The sequence below is a fragment of the Lutra lutra genome, chromosome 3 (genome assembly GCF_902655055.1).
Source record: "Lutra lutra chromosome 3, mLutLut1.2, whole genome shotgun sequence".
In the NCBI taxonomy this organism is placed as follows: Eukaryota; Metazoa; Chordata; class Mammalia; order Carnivora; family Mustelidae; genus Lutra; species Lutra lutra.
The window spans coordinates 4,261,254-4,282,679 of record NC_062280.1 but is presented as its reverse complement, the minus strand read 5'-3'; the positions used below and the strand labels follow the sequence as shown (position 1 = coordinate 4,282,679).

Below are 21,426 nucleotides of genomic sequence, written 5' to 3'. Positions count from 1 at the left end.
CCTCTCCTGGACTTAAATTTCCATGTGGGAAACAACCCAGCAACGATTGGGAGGGAGGGGACTGGATAAACAGATCCACACGACAGAAGTCTGTGCCACAGTAAAAAAGAACAACGAGCAAGAAACACGAAGTAAAGAATAAAGTCTACAGAGTATTAGCTTTTGTCTACTAAAGCAGGAGGTAAGAACCTATATGTTTATTTTGTTTTGGAAGCACACGCACAAAGCTGTGCGAAAGCAAGTAAAAACAATGGTTAACTTGGGGAGGGGCAGGAACCGAGCAGATGGGGGAATGGTGGGACGGAGGATATGCACTGCACTTCTGTTCATCCTTACTCGCATGTTGAACAGTGGGAATGTATTACATATTTTTTTAAACATTTTTTAAGAACACGTCTCAGTTCCAGATTTCTACTCACCTACTTCAGGAACCATCAATCTACCGCTCTAGGGACATGGTACGCAACACTGAGAGAAAGTAATGCTCTCCTCTACCTACACCGATAAACACTAAGGCTTCTGAGAATTTCTTTATGGGAGCGATTTTTTTTGAAGTACAAAAATTAAAAGAAAGTCCCCCCAAAATACTCTCAATGAATGTTTCTGGTTTATAAAAGGTCAGTGGGATTCAATTACACAGAAGACACAGAATGTTTGAACGATAAAGCCTTTCGGTGCGGTATTACATTGACACACAACATGAGAACACAGCTTGAAATACAAAAATACAGTTGTGATCCAGGAAATGGCACCAAATTAGAACAGTTTTATTATTTAACATACCAATGTATATACATTATCCTCCCAAATAAGAAACAATTTGATTCCAAAGCTTAAAATGTAGTTTCCAAAACGAATCCTTATTATGAATTTGGGGAAAAAGAAAAAGTCTTGCAAATTAGTATAAACAACTTTGCTCCTTGACTAAAATATGTGCCCCGTACCAATCACCTCTCTCCTACAAAATGTGTATTATAAATAAAACTTCCAGAGAAGATCCAGGATGTTCATTGCACATCGTACAGAATGCTTGCCACGATCTGAAGGGCTGTCAGCCCTTGACTGTATGAGCTGTTCAAAATACTTACTCAGACTGGGGTGAAAACAACACTCTGCAAATATTCGCTATGTAGGATCATACACAAGGTTTACCAGAAACAGGAAAATATAATCTTACGGGGCTACTTCTGCTACTTTTTCTATGCTAAGAATGACTCTGTTTTCTACTGTTAAAAGCAATGACAAGAGCCAAACAAATTCAAAGTCCTACTGAAATGTCAGTTTTCTCTTTTCAAACAGAAACCACCTGTAGAGGAATTACACTTGGTCATCGATTTCTACTTCTAGGGCCAGCCCTTCTTGAAGTGTAGTGGTTGAGATCCTGCTACGGGATTTGGAATAATGGTGTTTCCATTGGCAATAGTTACACTGTTTTGGTTTCAACGTCTTTGACCTCTCCTAGCCCTAGTCAGGACAGCACCAGCCAGCCAGAATGCCATGGCCTGACAAACAGAAAACCTTCCTAGTCCATTTTTATGCCACCCAGCACTGTGCCTAGCCAGGGGGAGGCACTCAATAAATATTTGATGCATGAATGCAATTACCTTTTGGGACCATTTCCTCTACTTAGAAATAGTAATGATTGATGAGTAATATGCTGATTGTGGGTACACAGATCTAACATGATGCTAAACAAAGAACACGTATGACATGGCACAGACACTATTAGCTTCTATATTCCTGTCCCAGGACAGGCTGTGTATTTTAATAAGGGTTAAAACTATTCCAATAATAAAAATTGATTAGTCAAATATTTTTTTATTTTGCCAAGGATCTCTAACAGTATTAGCCTTTGGCAACTCCCAAACATACAATGAACCCCAAACAAAACAAAACAAAACAAAATTGCACTATTACAACGAAACAAGTCCGTGAAAGCAGAGAGGAGGAGCCGGTTAAGGAACGGCAACTTCCAGGAGACGGTTGTTTTTTCGTTTGCATGTTGGGACACTCCCATTTTTCTGGTTGCCCTGAATGAACTTCACACATACTTTATCCTGTCTGAACTGCACCAGGAACCTAGAAGAGAACAGGACAAATTAAAGAAAAGTATACACATGACAGCAGATGACGACACTAACACAAGCTTCTGTTTCTTCATGGATGTTGACCTTGACAAGCATTCCCACTTTCCCTCAGCACTTCCTGCTGTCACCACCACTTAGCTCCAAGGAAAGTGAAGTTCATTAACTCACCATATTCCAGCAAAGTGAGAAGAGCTAAGAGGAATTATTTCCATGCTCCAAATGGAAAGCCCAACATGCTGTTCTCCCATTTTCCTCCATTTTTACATAGCAAAAATAGAAACTGGGGGATGAGTCCTATTCAATTTCAGAAAATGAAAGGAAAAATTTCGGGAAAGGGGTCTAGAGACCTTCCAGAGACCACAGTTCCCAAACACTGGTTACTCACCTATTTCTTAAACTGCTTTTGTATACCTACATACTGTGCTAATAGTCGCTTTTATCATAAGTAAATGTATTTAAAAAAAGTGGTGACCTATGGAATGATAACATAACAACATCACAAGTTTGATCTGCCCCTTATATTTTTCTAATATCCACCAAATGGATATTAAAAATATACATATAAAACTACAGAATTTACAAAATCTATCGGTGTACACACAAAGCCAACTCTTACCCTACCAGGAGTTTATGTGGCACACCGTGGGAAACCACAGTCTAGTCCAAATCTTTCCTTTCACAGACCATCAGGGATCAAGTGCTTGTCCACAAGATTATTTGTCACACCCCCCTGCCACAAACATACCACCTTCCTCCTGGGCTGGGTGCTGCAGAGGACACCCAGATGTATCCCGTGAGGTCCCTGAGGAGGTAGGAGAGTGGCATGGCTGGTCTAGAACCCAGGTGCTCTCAACTCAAAGCCAGTGCTGTTCTCCCCACCGTAAGAGTCAGGACAATGTTACCACTTTCCAGTATGCTTCTCAGGGAAGTTTTCTGAGCTGCTGGCACACAGCTGAGTCATTCCACCAACCACACAGCAGATCACATGCTCACTGGATCTACCACAAGTGCAAACATCAAAACAGCTATGTTCTGTGCACACTAGTCTCAGTGTCAAGGTCTACAGAGCCCGGGCTTTGCAGACTCTGATCTAGTGGAGTGAAATGTGACACATAAACTCCAGATTTATCACTTGGCTTAACAGGATGGTCTGTCCGAGCTTCTAAATCAGCTGTTTCTTTTCATCGAGAAAGCACTGAAGAAAAGAGCTGTAGTTCCAAAATTGCATCACTGATACATACGCTTACATCTATGTCCTCAAAGAAGGAAAGCACCTTCCATGTCTAATGCCAATATACGCACTTAAAAAAATCAGATACTTGGAAATTTTAATTTTCAAAGACCACTTTTAGTATAATAAAAGTACAGGGAGTTCCTGTCCCCGTAACTTTGGCATTGGCTGTCTTCATGTTCATGATTCGCACGTGTGATTCGCTCCAGAACGGACGACAGCGAAGACGCCCGAGGTATTTGCACGCACTGCACTATTCCTAGTAAGACACGTGTGTTAACGCAACTTTGAAATAAACCTGCGGGGCAAGTGCTGTTATTTACTTCTACTTCCTAGAAGAGAAAACTGCAGCGTGGCCCGCAGGCAGGACATTGTACTCAGAGAATCATTCTCCAGGGAACAATGATGTTAAATGCATCTTTCCACTGCATCAATGCCAGTCAGAACTTCACAGCAGAAAGAATTAGATGATTTGTTTGATTTGAAATGTTCACAAAACAACTGTCTACATTGAAATGATATATCGTGTGTGTACGCATGCACATATACATACATATGTTTAAAATATTTAACAGAACAAATTCATTTTGTTTTTTTCCAACACGTTCAAGACTTCATTTTCAGAAATTTTTTAGAAATATTACACATTTTATTTAATGTCCTTAAAATGCAATGTACTTACAGACTGAAAAGTCTGGGAGTTGAAGGATTGGGAATTGCAAAGCAGCTTAAAACCGCCCTAAGGAGTAAACAGAACTGTGACTCTCCTCCTGGAAATCGATATCCAGCTTCTCCAGAACGACTGTGGAGACTGGGTTTATTAAAATAATTACTTCCTACTTCTGAGACCCTTGCTGAGGAAGGTTCAGTCACTGAACCGCGCTCCATTGACAATACTAAACTGTAGAGCCAGCAGCGAAATAGATTAAAGCCATTTAAGGTGAAAAAAATACATCACGGGCACCCCTGCCCTTGACTTTGTCAAATTTTGTTCAAATTTAAAAGGGTCTCCCAGGAGGTCTACAATCCCTGCTTAAGAGCCTGTAGAGGTTATGAATCAGGCTCCCCGGGCCCTCGTTCTGCCCGGGAGCTCCCTGTGTTGCAGGGATGTGGGGTCCCGTCAGCTACTTCATTTCTATGAACCAACCACCAGTTAGGAACTGGAGAAAGAAAGCTGTTACAGACCGGTTTACAGCGCTCCTAAACGTTCTGCTTTCTTCACATGACTACCCTGTCAGCTTGGTACCCAAGGATGTTTACTGCAAGGTGACACATTCAGAACATCATACCACTGTCCTCCCCACCCCGTGACAAGGCAGGGTCTGTGCCACCCGTGAGCGAGCTCTCCCACAGGCATAGCCTCAGCCACACACCGTGAGGCCCGCGGGAGGGCTCTGTGGTTGACCACGTACAAGGGCCATAGCTCGCACTCTCCCTCCCACCCAGCCCCTCCGGAGGGTCATGACGTATGACAGGACGGCGCATCCGGGAAGAGCTGAAGTAAGGAAGGATTATAAACGTCCACCGAGCACTTTCCTCAAGGCAGAGGCAGTGTCCTTAGAACACCAGCTCGAGAAATGCTGAACAGTAGCAATCCTTTGTGCCTGCATGTTGACGCGACTTTCTCTGCAAAGACAGCCTCGTTAATGCGGCGAGCCGGGGCGAGGCTGCTGCATCCTCGTGCCAAGGAGCTCTTGCCCCTGAAACGCGGAGGACCTTCCCGGCGTCGGTGGGAACCGTCAGTTCCACCGACACGGCAGCCGGCCTCCCGAGCTCGGACGCATTTCAGCTAAAGGGAGTTTCAAGTTCAACAGGCCCTGACAGGTTAAAACCTTAACTGACTGGAGCCCAACTGACCACTATATATCTTTTCCTAAGATTCTTTGTTTAATAAGAAAGGACCCAATGACAAGAAAAGTTATTTAGTCCAGACTTCAATTTCCAATGTAGAGGATACATAAAGGTCCATCTTCCACCAACCTGAACTCGTTTTTAATGTACAGTGAGAACAGAGGACTATGGTTTTGTGAATCCCCAAGCGTCAAGAAGACTTAGTTTGGCTTACGCAGGGATAAGAATGGGTCTGCATTTACTTTAGAAAGACTTCTAGAAAGAAGTGAAATAGAATACGCTGGTAAAACCTTAATGAGAAAACCAAATCATTCTTGAGCAATCCAGTTACGTAAAGGTCTTACTCTATCCACGCTAAGTATATAAGCAGGTAGTAAACAGTCTGTTGAGAAGCAAAGTAACCCATCAGGTATCAATTAGCGTAGTAACTCAAATTCATTCAAGTGATATCAGATCAATAAATTTAATAAGTGTGTGGGACCTCCAAACTGCATGTAAATGATCACTACCTATAATTAGAGTCCTACTGTGAAGGGGAAAAAAGCAAAATTTCAAATTTATAGTCAACATGGGAAGCTTATTCTATAACTCTACTTCTCTAGTATGAAAAAAAGGCATCACAAATGCAATATTGAAATCAATATTGAAATTTCAGATATTTCCTCTTTCCTCCGTGTCATCTATTGCAGTAAATGGTACCACCATTTGGGCTCAGGCCCCAAATCTAGCATCTAATCTGTTAATAAGCCCTCTTGTTTCCTCCAAATAACATTTGGAATCTGACTACTTCTCACTGCCTCCCACTCACACCCTAGCCTAAGCCACGTCATCCTAGACAGCTCCGAGAAGCTCCAAACTTTTTTCTGCTTCCACTCTTGCCTCCCTAGAGCTATTTTCCACACCGCAACCAAAGCAATGTTTGAAAATCACAAATTGGATCACGCCACCCCCTTGCTTAAAGCTCGCAATGGCATCCCATCATCCACAATAAAATCTCAGCTCCTCAGCTCTGCACGGCCAGGTCTCTCCTGTCTCTCCAGTCTTTTCCTACTATTTCATTCCACCACTTTCGCTCCCACTCAGGGCCTTTGCACCTGCTGCCCCTGTCCTGGATGGCACGTCCCAGGTTATGGCCTGGCTTGCTCCCTTGATTCTAGTCTCGAGTCAAATGTCACCACATCAAACAAGGCTCCCTGACCTCCCTGTCAAAGAGAGGACCCTCTGGCCCTCACCTTGCTCGCTTCCCTCCACAAGCCCTGTCACGGGTCAAAGTTGTGTCACCCATTTCTTATTTTTGCTTATTTGTCTCTTCCACCAGGATGTCAGGGACAAGAAGGCGAGCACTTGACCAGCACCTCCGCTGCCCATCCACCATCTAGAACAAACACCAGACACACACTGGCTACTTGAAGGTAGGGGCTGTGCGCATGAGGAGACTGGAGCGCTCAACAAAAGCAATGAAGCTAAGAGCGAAACGGCACATTGACTCAAGGAAGCACATACTCATCCGAAATCTCGATATTGAGCTTCTGTTTGGTTTGGCTGAGGGTTGTCCGGTACAGCTTGGTGGCCATTTCAATCAGGTGATCGCTGCTGAAGAGAAAGTCTCCTTTACTAGCCGCTTCCGAGCCCTGCGAGGACAAAGCAGGAGGCAGACTGTCACAATTAGAGACAGCTCAGGAGGTAACGCTTGCAGGCGGGGCTGAACAAGTGTTTAGTCTCTCAGAAGCATCAGCTATTGGAGTCCACTCTTCCAAATACACCACAACCACCAAAGCGGCATTTCTTCCAACCTGCCCGGAGCACTTGCAGAAAGGTTACCTAACCTTGTGCTGCCCAAAGCTGGTAGAGGACCAGAGGCCCCGTCAGCATCACCTGGGAGCTTGTTAGAAAGCAGAGCCTCGGGCCCCGCCACAGGCCTGCCGCACAGGAACCACAACAGGATCCCGGAGTGTCTGTTTGCACATTCAGGCTTGAGAAGCACTGACCTAACTTGTAACTCATTCTGAAAGAGCTTGTAAGAATTCCTCAGTGATTTGGCTAAAAGAAAATAAGAACAGCAGGAACACTCCCAACAAATACGTGAGGGCAGTGGCTCTTCACCCGGGCAAACCAGGGAGCTGGCAGAAAGGATGGGTGTGCCCCACTCCAAGACACTGATGCAGTGGGACTGCAGGGGAGGGGGCGGGGACGGCCTGGCATCGGCATTACAAAGTGTAACCGAGGTTCCGAATCACTGTCTTAGGGCTCGATATGCTCCTTTTAAGTTAAGATCCGCAAGCGGGGAAACAGGTTGAACTGACTATGGGATTTGCCTAAGTGTAGAAGCCGCGAGACAGGGGCGCCACCAACTAGACGCACGTCCCTGAATATGATTCACATTTGCCGGCCCTGCTTATCCAGGGACTATTTACTGTAGCACAGGCACTGCGCACAGTGTCTCATTTAATCCTCACAACCACATTATGCAGTTGTACTATTATTCTCTCCATTTTAAAGAAGGGAAGAATGAGGTAGGCCCATGAAGTTAAATGACTTAGCCAAGGTCACTGTAAAAGTAGTGAGACAAACTCCAAAGCCTGCATTCTTAGCTACACCGTTCAAATCCGGAGGTTCTAGCTAAGCCAAAAAAGCACAGAAACGTTTAAAAAATCCCGAGGTCAAAATTACTAGGCAGTTGTTTCATCGTGGTCGCAATCTTTAATAAAAAACTCACAAATTAAAGATGAACAAAGGAACATCTACTGAGTTCGTATATAGATAAAAAATAGGAGAAAGCACAAAACACCCTGATATTTCCAAGCACTATTTTCAAACAAGTGCACGTCACAATGAGTGCAAACCCAAGCTGTTCAGTGAAATTAGAACTCGATGAACAAGTTAATAAATGTGATTTTATCAATTCAACTTCAGTTAATCAATTTTAATTACTGAAAAACCAAGCCTCAGATATTACATGGGAATGAATATAGACAAAATCTGCAAATCATTAAGAAGTTTATACATTACAAACTTCACGCAATAACATTCTTCAGATGTGGAAAATTTTAATCCAGTGGCTCAGGGACTGGGCTAATGCAGAGATCTTTCAGTCAAATCAACAGGTGAACTTTACCTCTTTGAGGTGGACGGCAAAGAAGCCATCGTTTTGGGAGCTCATTGACACTTTGGTCACATCCACCAAGGGAACCTCGGACTTGATCTGCCCCGACTTCTGATCAGCAAGAAGGAGGTTATTATTTGTTAAGAGGAAAATCCGGGACGTGCTCTAAAACAGAACAAAACAAAACAAATAAGGATCCAAAACCAATGATCAAAAATACCCCAAGTGGTCCATGAGTTTAAAGCGTTTGTTATTTGTGGAAGAGCCCGTCTGCTTCTGTATCTCCCAGCACACAAACCTAGGTGAACTGAGAACACGCTAAGAACAGAAACACTAGATCAAAGTCATGTAAGTTTCAGAGAACAAGCAAAATTCCACCTAAACCTAAAGGTAAGGGGAAAGAGCTCCCTTTAGAGGAACTCTGCTGAGAATACAAACACGAAGCAGACTGATCAGAAAGTAGAAGATGTCTGCCCCAACTGAGAAATGCTTCTTACAGGCTCCCAGGGTTAGCAATTTACCTTCCCATTGGCACGGTTAATTTTGTTCACAACTTCAGCGATGATAATCTTTTCTTCAATGGCATCCTTGAGTTTCTTATACTTGGGATTCTTGTTGATTTCCAGGTAAGCTCCCTGGAATGGCTGCCCAACACTACAGGAAACAAATTCCCTCACATTAGAAACGGTTCCCGATGAAGGCATTACTGGACAAAGGTAACACCGTGACAGCTGATTCTGAAGCACGTAATTTCATCGAAGTTAATTTTATCCATTTTATATGTCACTTATATGTAAGTTGGAAATGAAACCTGAAACCTATTTCAAATATACTTTTTATGGGATCATGGCATTTTATAGGTAGGACTTTGATAAAAATCTTATCGTATGGAACAATCAAGATAGAAACGAGTCGCAAGAGAGAGAGTCAAGACCCACATGCACGGTCTCATGTGAAGGGAAGGGCAATTCCTTCTCATCTGTTAATAGAAAGTTAACAGCTGTCCACAAAGGACTTTTAGTGCCTTTAACAATATGTGGCAATGGAAAAAAGAGCACAGATCGTTATCATCACCTGTTTCAAAGAGAAACTTCATTTTCTTGCGGAGAATAAGAAAACCAAGAGGCTGTCTGGGGGAGCACAGACCCAGAGTGAGCACTTTACAAGAGCACTACAGAGCACTTATACTACCACGTAAGTCTGGCCCTACACAGGCAGTATCTGAAAAAAGAATGGGCCTCTCCTCCAAGGATACGGCCCTAAACGGACAAGGTGAGCATTTGGAACCAGAGCGCTTTTCCTTCAGACAAACCCCGTCTTGCAAGTGGCACAACTGTGCACTAAGATGCCCATTTCCCTAAAGGCATGCGGGTGACACTTTCAGGGAAACCTCTTCCAAGACAGCCCGCCCCCCCACACCCCCCCCCCCCCCCAGAAAACAACCATCTAAAAAAATAACTGCAGCTTCATCTTGAGCTACAGAGTTCTGGCAATTTGCAGATGCAACTTGAAAAGCTTGTGTTGTGGGTGGAGGGTCAGGGAAGAAAAATCCACGTAGGTGGTCAGTGCTTCTGGGCTCCCAGCATGTAAAAGGCTGATGCCCGCCGTAAGGGCTGCGGCTCCGCGCGCTGGTGGGAGGGGAAATTATTCCACCCCTCCGACCGCTGCTGGCTGAGCGTGCCACCGTCCCTGAAAATGGATAAAACTACCCCAAAAGGACTTGGCTTGACATTAATAGATTTTTCTTGTTGTTCACATTCAAACATGTTTTTAATAATAAAAAGTGCTAAGAGCCTTTGAATGTTTCTTCACAGATGTATTTTTCTCTTTCCCGTTTCTGAAGAGTCATCAACAGGGAATGTTAATTAAGACGATTACTCTACAATTTAAAAATCTATCAAGAAAGTTAAATGGATTGGTTGCTGGAGAGAGTCTATAGGCCATTTTCATGTCTGAATGTGCTTTACAGAGCAGACAGGCTGAACAACTCTGGATTTAGATACTATGTTCGACTTAGAGGGAGTGGAAACCATCACAAGCAGCCAAATCAGCTGACCCAGCAAGTTGGGTCATTTAAAATATTTAAACCACATGAGCCTGGCAACAATGTTTACTTCAGCTTTCAAAAGGAAGAGCCTTCCATTGTGCATAAAGACAGGGAGAATATAAACACAGCATATTGTAATACATGTGAATATACTTAGCATATAATGATTTTCATCTCTAGGCCATCCTTTGGGAGAAGCTAAAAGTTGTTAGAGATTTGGCTTGAAACTGTCCAATCTAACTTTTTTTAGAAACATCGGATGAAAAAGGGATAGGAATTCTGGAGGAGAAATGATGAACCTGGGAGATGTACGGATATTCAAGGAAGCAGTCTTTACCAACAACTTCACTGTACAAACTTCACAACAGGAGTTCCTTCTTTATTGAGCACTCGGTGTTTACAATAAAGGAAGGGATCTGACTGCACAGGCCACTGCCATCATGCCCAAGGACTTAGCAAAGACTACCTCAGGCCAGGGCTTTGGCAATACTCAGGAAGTGATGGTTCACTCTTCATTACTGTGCAAACGAGCCCCACCCAGCTTGTTCACGGGACACTGGAACAGGGGTCCCAGAGGACAGCCAACAGAAATTGATCAGGCGGGGTCTGAAAATGATGGAAAACTAAAAGGAATTAACAATGTAAATTTATCTTAATAGCCTACACAATTTGTATTTTAAAGGACTTCTTTTTTTTTTAAAAGACTTTTTTTTTTAAGATTGTATTTATTTATCTGACAGAGAGAGAGATCACAAGCAGGCAGAGAGGCAGGCAGAGAGAGAGGGGGAAGCAGGCTCCCTGCTGAGCAGAGAGCCCGATGCAGGGCTCGATCCCAGGACCCCGAGACCATGACCTGAGTCGAAGGCAGAGGCTTAACCCACTGAGCCACCCAGGTGCCCCAAGGACAACTTCTAATTATTTAGTGAAGTGTTCAGGCTAACGCCAACGAAGTAAAACCAACAAATGTAATCTCATTTCAGTTAAGTTTGCTACGGGAGCCATGGTGCAAATACGTTTCTGTATATTCATATCCCACTGATCATAAAATAATTCATAAAATTAAAAACCTCTCATCTGTTACTAAAATCAAACTCTGCTAGAAACGGCCTACAAATATATTTGAATAATTTTTAAAATGCTGACTTTTATGGGTAAAGCAAAAAGCCGTAATACCTAGATGGGTATAAAGCCTTCTTGTCTTTGAAGAGTTCACTGGCTTCTAGTTTTTCTTCATAAATAAGTTTCTGCTGGTCTGTGAATTGGTCCCTGTATTTTTTACACTGTGAGAAATGAAAAGGGGGGGAAAAGATAATCACTTATATAATTAAGTCTCTACTCAGTCTTAAATACGCTAAGTCCACTCAACAGCATCAAAAACAAGACTAAATGTGCACAAATGTGTACGAATGCCCATTTAAAAAACCAAGAGCATTTTCCTTTCTGGATTTTAAAAGGTCAATCTTGGAAAATGTCATAAAAACTGTTGTTTGTACTGCGGGACTCAGGATGTTTCTTCAAAACACACAAGGGCCTTGCTGCACAGGCCCTGCTGGGAGAACTGGTCCTCTCACCATGACGTCCACGCCCCCCAATCCTTCAGTCCTTAGGCTGTCACACTCTTTCACAGACTTGCAATATGAACGACACTGTACATCACAACTCACTGCACACATTTACATACACACACACACACGGACAACGGATTTAAAAGCTTCCCAAGACAAGACTTTCAACATGTCCTGTACCCCATTATTTTCTATTCTACTGCATTTCAGTTTAAACACCTGGCCAGTAATCCATGAAATTGATGTCATGACTCACAAATATGCTACAACCATTGGCTGGAAAAATCCTTCTCTGAATCCTCTATTACCTTCCTACAGTGTGGACATGGGACCCAAGAAATCTCCCCTCCACCTGGATCCTGAGATGGCACTGGAGGGACACAGGGGTGGCTAGAGGGGCAGGGCAAGGTTTTTTGAATGAACTCAAAGAAATTCAGTTACACATGTAGTTGAGAACCAACGACATCATCCTATAACGGAACATCAGCATTGGTGCCCACCCTCTCAGGAATGAACACATCACTCTCATTCCCCACCCCCAATGCCGGTGCCCACCCTCTCAGGAATGAACACATCACTCTCATTCCCCACCCCCAATGCCAGGGAGGTATAGGCAAGATTCAGGGGCCGGGAGAGAGCAGGGAGCAGAGGCAGAGCAGACCCCTGGCATTACAGGCTCCCCACCATTATTCCTGAAAACAGTTCCACCATCAGACTCAAAAGGGGAGATGAGCACAGAGACATTGGTGAATCTCACCAAAACGACTCACTAAATGAGGGGACAGAAGCGAGAATCTAGTTCCACATGTTGAGCGTGTACCAACAGTACAATAATAGTGATAACGTCCCTCTGCCTATGTCATTCTGGTAAGAGACAGGCCTATAGTGGCCAGCAGGAAAGAGCTTACTGGAAGATATGTCCATCAATCATTCACTTTCTAAATAGCGGCCCTTCAATCAACGATTACATCATATCTGATAGTCGTACATGTTTAGCATTCAATATATGAACTGACTGAATTATTACAGTAAAATCAACATCTACACAAATATCCTGTGTACTCACGCTGGGCAACACCTAAATACAATGTGATGTTTTCATCAAATTAAGGAAGCTAAAATATTAGGCACTACCAAATAGATTTTCAGCTTCCCTTTAATTCAGGTCGAGCGAAACCTGAACTTCTTGAATGTGTCGTGAGGCACTCTGAAGCCTTCTTTCCAGACCATCACCAGGTGTGCACATCCTCATATGTACCTATGTACGTGTGTACGTGTGCAACAGAGCTCAGACAGTGAACGCCTAGAACCTGCAGGAATTCACTACCTTGTGCGAAGATGTTCAGACTTTATCGTCTCTACCTCTGGCAGTATTCTCTCAGATTAACATGAAAAACAGAAACAAATCAAAACAAAACAAAAGCCTGAACTCCTTGAAAGCAACAGGAATGTGGAATGAAGCCAGGCACTCTCCCTTCCAGCCACGGAAGCGAGGAGACATCCCCGGGAACCGCTGGCCCGCTCTAGAATTCTCACGGAAAGCGATGTATAGTGCATGATGCAAAAGTACCAAAGCCCTCAGGTACAGCTCCTCGAGGCTAGAGGAAGAATAGCTTAAACTCTGCTTTTACCTAACACTTCTCAAACACTCAAAATATGATAAGGAGTCTCTGGAAAACAAACAAACAAACAAACAGAACCTAACAAGGCCGTTTTTTTTTTACCCTCCACAAGTGGAAAATCCTTTTAAGCTCCTTGTGAGTAGAATCCAAGAATAGGTAAGGTCTTGGAGGCCAGTTCTTGTCTATTGGAGATAAGGAAGGCATCTTATTTTTCATCTCCAAGAAGTACTTTTGCACCTATGGTGGGTTTGAGAAAAAAAAAATGCTAGATGAGTAAAATATGCCTGAAAAGACACTGTTTTACATAAACCGGGATCAAACAGACCAGTCTGTAGTGGAATTTAGCACGTTTGAGTTGATAAAATGTTGTAACTCCTCTGGAAAATCTCTTTTTTACTCTCTGTCTTGGCTGGGAAAATCAAAGCTCCACTAAGTGGCTAGGAGAAAAGAAGAACGCTAACCGTAATACTAACTTTAACATTAACATGAATACTTACGCCAACTAACACTAGAAAGCTGCATGTTTAAGAGGTAGCCACTAGCCACATGTGGCTGCTGATATTTACATCGTAAGTAATTAAAACTCCAGTTCATCCGTCATGTTCGTTACATTTCACGTTAGCCACACGTGGCTAGAGCCCCCTCTCTGGTACCACGAGGACAGAGAACATTTTTTCACTGCAGAAAGTTCTATTGGGCAGCACACTGCTCTAGACTACCGGAGATGGGCCAGGCGCTGTCCGAGCTTTCTATTATCGCTCCATTTTACAGACGACAAAAGGAGGCTCACAGAAGTCATGCGCTCACGTCAAAATCTGTACGTGGCAGAGCAAGCCGGCTCCAGGGTCTGCATTCTCCACCACTCCATATGCTTGTGTGGAAGACAGAGGGGAATGCTGGAACCCGCCCGGGCTGAGTGGCACAGCCTGGCTCTCCTCCACCCTCCGCCCACTGCCTCGTTTGCCACCCCCGCCCTGCAGCAGCTCGCGGCGCCTCAGCAGGACAAGATGTTGGCATTTCCCTCAAACCCCTATGTTGAAATCCTCACCCCCAATGGGACAGTAAGAGGAAATGGGACCTCGGAGAGGGAATTAGGTTATAAAGTCACAAGGGGTGGTGCTCCCGGGATTAGTGCCCTCTTCAAGCAGACCCAGGAAAGTGCTTGCTTCTCTTTGTCTCCTCCAGTGAGGAAACCAGGAAAAGGCCCTCACCAGAACCAGACCGTGCTGGCACTCTGACCCTGGGCTGCCCAGTCTCCAGAACTGTGAGAAATAAGTGTTTACTATTTAAGTCACACAGTCTGTGGTATTTTCATTAAAGCAGCTCGAACTAAGACACCTGACTTGCTTGGGTTCACCTTCCCCAGACTATGTTCTCTCTGTCAAAGAAGAAGAACATTAAAATAAAATGGCAGAGGAGGAGGGAGAGGGACAAGCAGACTCCCCGCTGAGCAGAGAGCCCAATGCGGGGTCTTGATCCCATGACTCTTAAGACCATGGCCTGAGCTGAAGTCAGATGCTTAGCTGACTGGGCCATTCAGGCGCCACAGAAGAACAATTTATTAATTATTTTATTGATCAGATGCAGGCCACTGATAACTTTCTGACACAATTCTACCTGAATTTGGGAGGGAAATGATAAAAAAGTCACAATCTCTCAGTGTCACAGCGAGGATTTAATTGTTAGCAAACAAGTCACTTATTCCTGAGGTGATGCTATTAACTAATTAATCCAATAATGCTAATTAGCTAATAGAAAGTGTAAACTTACAATTCTCTGAAGCGTAAATTCATAAATTTTCTTTCCAGCATTGGCTCTGAAGAATTTCCTGTACTCCCTACGCACCTTTAGAAAGAAGCAGTGGAAAACAGAGGTTAATGCCCATACAACGACGTACCTCTACTAAAAATGAAAACAGGTGGAAGGAGTAAAATCTCTACGTGATTTTCTGGATATAGTCAAATAACTGAAACACTGAGACAGTGGATTTTAAATCAGAGAAAAAGAAATTAAGAGATGCAAAGTGATAATACCAGAATGTTTTGATGTTTTAAATCCTCTCAACTAGTTTTTAAAGAGCCTGATGATTTGACAAGAAATGCTCTACAGACAAAGCTGCACACTCATCACAAATCAAATTACATTTCAGAAAAAAAAAATTATCTAAGGTCATTTTCACTGAAGATTGCTCTTAAAAGGTAAAACAATGCCTGAAGAACTCTACTCCGTTTCCAAAAGCTCTGCTTAGTCCTGTCTTCGGTACTGCACACTGAGAACTAAATGTGCCCAAAAATAAGAATTTGAAAAACGGCTTATGAACCCATTATCTTCCACTTAATTGCATTAATTTTTCTCTAATCTCTGCTCCTGCCCAAGTTTCCACTAAGTACTGTCACAGCATATGGCACATCATATGACAGTTTAAGTTTCCCTATTTGCTCCTTGCTACACTGTCGTGTTCACTTGGCTTACTAACGTCCAGCAAATAAAATAACTAGGCGAGGTGTTTACCAAATAAATGAGTGATACAGTTAAGTCTTGAAACTAGGGGAAAATATTTAAAATATTTATTACTAAATAATAAATATTTAGCTGTAAATGAGAACATTAGATTTTGGCAAAACATTAGCCTATTTGAGTAATTCGGACACTATGCACCTTTGTCTCTTGTCTTTCATTTTCTGGGTTTAATTGCACATGTTCAAAATATTTCTACATGAGGGGCTATAAACTAGCCACCTACTAACCAAATTCAGTTTGTAGAGAAATGTTTTCTATGCTAATTTTTAAATGAAGAACGTGACACAGGAATTCAGACTGCAAAGTTTCCTGAGCTCTAGCCCCAGGGAGCCCGTCCCTACATAACAAGGCCTACATGGACCACAGGAGCTGTCGCTGCCTTTACGAGACAGGCCTGCTCCAAACCGCTCGAGGCCCCGTCATTCCACATCCAGGTGGTGCCTGCCCTCTGCTGCTTCCCCCATCTCCACGGCCTCCCCGGAACTTCGGGGCAGTTCCTTTGTTCTGACTCCAGGTTACTGGTTATCTAGTTTCCCTTCAGCCAGGGAGCTGCTAGATTCAGAACGTTTCACACGTCAGACTAACGAAGTTAGAAGGGACAAGGAGAAGAAAAATGAAAGCTATTAACTGGCTCCAGGAATTTTAATAGCGTAGGAAAGCAGAGAAGGTAGAGTGAGATTCCATGTGAACACATCCAGAGATACGGTGGAAGTCCTACAACGTTTAGCTGAATGTCAGTGTAAATGAGTTCACTGTAACATGCGTGTTGATATTCACAGGAATGTTTCTCCTGAAGTATTCTCCGGAATCACGGCTACATACAGAGAAAGGCCTGGTGACGCCGTGCCGGCATACGGAGTCGGTTCCCCTTGTGGGCTCTGGCAGGCCTGAAAGGATCCACTGAGCTGTATCAATTCCACAAGAACTTAACCACTTAAAAAACAAAACTACTACTCTATCGACAGCATTCTTTAAAAAACAAAAGCACGAAATGATTACATTCTTGGACTTGAAAGAAGCACCATCTTATTTCATAACAACGGTAACATACTAAAATAGTTCTGTTCTATGGGAAACTGGTGGAAAAAAAGAGTTACCTCTAGAGGAAGCCCAGTTACCTCCAACTCAAACCTACAATTCACCTACACACTGAATTTGATGTACAGGTTGCTAATAGAAACCCCTAACATGAAAGTATTTCTGAAGCTATGTGCAGTTAGTTAAACCCAGAAAACTAAAGATGAGTGTGGTGTTGCTGGTAGAAATCATTACACAGAATAAAAATCCTGACTCAATGTTTTGTTCCTTCTTTTTATGAAAATCAGAATGCAAATTAGAACAAGTGAATAAAACGGGAAATAAGAGCCTTTAAAAAAAGTAGTTAGAACTTGTTCACAATTCTTGAAATAGAACATCTTACATTCCTGTTTAAGTTACTTCTTAATTACTTTAAAAATTACTTGATGAGTATTCAGTATCATCAAAAAGGTTAATTTACGAAGAGTTTATAGGCTCAACTTCTAGGGGAAAATGCAGATTATTCAAAAGCAGAATGTACAGATACTGCTAACGCTGTTTAGATTTGGAGCCAATGGTTTCCTGGATGGCATTTCCATCTGCAGAAGATGAATTTTACACTATTACAGCAAAAATAATAAGGAGGAGTAGTGTCAAAAAGGGGCCTAATTATCCCCCAAAGACAACCAGGATGGCGCCCCATGGCAATGAGTTCTTGAATACAAGGAAGACACAATCTTTATTTACACTGCCTCAGAGCTACTCTCAGGGTTTTCTGGGGATTGGGTGTATTTGCTTACAGGCACTCTCTGAAATGAGCCCTGCCCTTAATTAAATGGCATTCGAACCTGAAGTTCTCTTTAACCTGAATGACCCACTGCCAGTCTTATTTGTCCAAATCCGTACTTTTATGCAAAATACTTTGGGTTCTACGCTGAACAATCAGAATGGCAATCACTTTGCAGAAAGCTCTGCTCTAGGAGCCGTCACTGGAGCCGAACAGGTGGACAGGGGCCAAGAGAGCCTGAGATCCCCCAGATGGCCACTGCAGGCCGTGGGTCAGCTTTCGGCTCCACTACTGTAACTGTGTCTCGTGCATTAAAAACAAACAAACAAACAAAAAAACCCACAAACTTCATCCTCATAAAGAGAACATTAAGCAGAACTTGGATAACAAAGTGTCTTCTTAGATAAAATACGCTAGAGGGCTAACTACGACTTTAAACCGATTGTTTAAGGACATAAGCCACAATAAAATCAGCAAATATTAGTGCACAGGTTTGTTCTCAAAAAGAAACGCAATTAGGCAAGATGACATGGTAAAAGACTGTGCAGACCGTAAGCAAGCGTATCGACTGTTTTCTCAGGGTTAGTAAGTGCAAGGCTCCATCGAGTTCACCGAGGGCAGAAAGAAGGGGTGGGGAAGTACCTTCAGTCCAAGCCAGTAAGCCCAAATGACAGCGACTGCATGCTTACGCCTAGCCTCCTCCTTCAAGCGTTTCAACTCCCTTCGAGCCTAGAACGTTTTAGATGGTAAATAAAAGAGATAGCCCAATGCAGACAGCACAAATGACCAGAAAAAGACACCCCACCAAACAGAAGAGCCAATTTATGAATGAGGATTTCAGAATAATAGAGGAATTGGGCATAATCATTTAAACCCAAAGAATCAGCACAAGGCCGGTGCAGTCCCCTTGATTTTTTAGTGCACGGAGCCTGTGTTCCAGAGGACGGCGATCTGGGTGGTACCGAGGTTAGCTCACTTCTGCCCCCCTACTTCCATTTTTTTTCCCCTTCCTCCTTCCCTGTTCTCTCTCCTTCTTCCACTTCCCTCCCTCTCTTTCCCTTATCCAAGCCTTCAAACTGTGAGTGGCAGCTCATGCCTTCAGCAAATTTCCCTCTGCTGCCAGTACACGGGGCTGAGGAGCTATGAATTTCTGTGTTCATTCATTCGGATGTATAAAAGGACAGCTCTTGCGAACAACCGTTTGTAAAATGGAAGGAAGATGGGTTGTTTTCTCTGAGGTTCAAACAAAAAAGTAAAACTCCAAATCCTTCCCCGTTAGAAAATCCGAAGTAGTCGTGATTGAAATTCAGTGTGAGCTCGAGGCCCCGAACAGTGAAATACACTGATGATAAAAGTGAACGACTTCTAGGTTTAAAAATCAATCTCAGGGGAGAGTCAGATTGGGGTGTTTTACTGTAAAAGATGAAACAGGCAGTGATTTTTCATTACACGGTAGTGCTGACTGGGAAATGAGCTCAGGAAGCGGGGAAAACCCAGGGATGAGTGTCGAAGCACCCCTCTGCCTCTCCTAGGACATTTCCCCCCACTTCCTAAAGGAACTCGTCTGTTCTGCACAGATTTTTCAAGGGAAAAACAAGTCTGGTGAGTGCTTTGGGCATATTAGAATCTTCATACAGGCAAACACGGACTTTTCTCATTTTTCTCATAAGATGGGCTTCTAATGCTGACGAGGTACATTTAAAAACATAGGACTCTATTGATATTTATGTTTCTAACTGGAATACACATTTTTAGCAAGGATGACCTTTGATTTTCTAAGTAACAAAAACATCTCAAAGCCTCGTCCCTTGGGGTATGTGAAATGTTCACAGAGCCCACGACTCTGCCTGGGGATTAGTGAGGGTATTTCAGGAGGCCTTTGTTTCTGAACACAAACAGCTGATGCTGAAATTCCTGGGATTCTTTGGGGGCAATTATAGCTAGCTTTGCATGAACACAGCTTTCTGTTAAATCACAAGTGATCATTCTTTCCACATACAATATTTCGCTTATAATCATCAATGGCCGTCTACACCACAATTTCATTCACGGATTAATATGTTTGAAGGCATGCAGTAAAGGCGGTCCTATTATCATCGTGTTTCGAAAGACCAACGGAAGCCCAAGCCTGAATATTCCCAACATGCTCCCCCACCCCCCTACCAAACAAAAACACCTCAGGAAAACTGTCCCTGTATGTTGTGGGGTTGGAGGGAGGGAAGGGGGAGCGAGAAAAAAACAAAACTAAACATGCATGTTACTTGAGAGATTTTTTGTTTTTGTTTTTGTTTTTTTTTAAAGAGCAGCTACACTAGTGCCTCATTAGCAAATCATTAGTCTCCCTGGCCTAGACATGCTTAGGGACCCTTGCGGGCACCACGGACACACCCGCATCCAGGTGTATTAGATCCGGCCGCTGGGACATGCACCAGGGCGAGCCCGTTAGCTGGAGTCGTTTGGCCCGACAGGCTAGAGATCCGACCTATGGCGGATTCTGGGACGGAGGAACAGGATGTGCGAGTCAAGTACCTTAGATCCAAGCCAGTAAGCCCAAATCACTGCAATAGCATGTTTATTCCTAGCCTCCTCCTTCAGCCGGCTCAGTTCCCTTCGCGCCTGTGATGCATTTGGAAAGGAGTTACAGAACAGTTTAAGGCAAGAAAGGTTACTGCTGGTTCCCAAAGGGGAAGGAGGAAGAAAGACACCGGCCACCATCGGTCACCGTCACGCAGTTAACGCGAAAGCGTGTGCCGCCACCCCACACCACAATGTCAGAGACAGACAGGAGAAGGCGTGCTCAGTAGCTCAAGCCAGTGAAGCTTTTCCGGCCCCCGAGAGAGGGTCCGCAGCCCCGCTCGCTCCTCCCGACCCACTGCCTTCCCAGGGCGGCATGCGGCCCACCTGGGTGCCGTGCCAGTAGGCCGCAATGGTGGTGGCCGCCTCCTCGCAGCGCTTCCGGTGCTTCAGCTCCCGCAGGATCTTCCGGGCCTAAGGAGAGGAACCCCCGGGAAGTCAGAGTTAACGACCGCAATTCCCTAGTCACTGGGAAAAATACCTCAAGAGCCAGTCATCGTATCCATTCTCAAGTGAAAACTCTAGAGCTTAAAGAGAGGAAGAGGAGAAACTCGTGATTGGGCCTCCCTGGATGCGGTGAAGGTGGTAAATGAAGACGTCCTCGAGCTCGACGGTACAGCCCCCGCTCAAAACCAGATGGCAGCTCCTGTGCCTTGACAGGTGACAGGAAGAAAATGTGAGCACAAGCAGCAGAAGCCCGCGCGTCGGATGGAGGGAACCGCTCTCAGAACGGGGTCTGAGATCTCCAATGAGCCATCAAAATGCATCCATCATTTTATTATTGTTCTGTAGACGGCAACTCTATCTCGTGCTTTTTATTCAAAAGAGATGTTCAAGATCTTGCTAAAATAATCTCACTGGTCCAAAACCAATGGCTTCTTCCTAGCAGTTGCCAGAAACGGACTTTGTGGGGGCCGGAGAGAACGTGGTTTGGAGGTGGACTCTGAAAGTCTCAAGTCTCTAGCATGGCCCCATGGGGTCACAGAAGAACTGGTGGGAGGAACTTTCATTCCTCTGTGCGC

At 43.9% G+C, this 21,426-nt stretch overlaps 1 protein-coding gene across 1 annotated transcript in view; it reads right to left on the bottom strand.

Annotated features, from left to right (window-relative positions):
* Window positions 1-590: 590 nt before the first annotated feature.
* MYO1B (myosin IB) overlaps window positions 591-21,426 on the bottom strand; it is a 180,203-nt gene continuing 159,367 nt past the window's right edge. Inside the window, 10 exon segments of the mRNA XM_047720633.1 lie at window positions 591-2,079; window positions 6,673-6,800; window positions 8,285-8,437; window positions 8,794-8,926; window positions 11,493-11,599; window positions 13,609-13,743; window positions 15,277-15,351; window positions 18,473-18,559; window positions 20,360-20,446; window positions 20,732-20,818. Of these exon segments, the coding sequence (XP_047576589.1) occupies window positions 1,956-2,079; window positions 6,673-6,800; window positions 8,285-8,437; window positions 8,794-8,926; window positions 11,493-11,599; window positions 13,609-13,743; window positions 15,277-15,351; window positions 18,473-18,559; window positions 20,360-20,446; window positions 20,732-20,818 (1,116 nt within the window). The 3' untranslated portion in view covers window positions 591-1,955.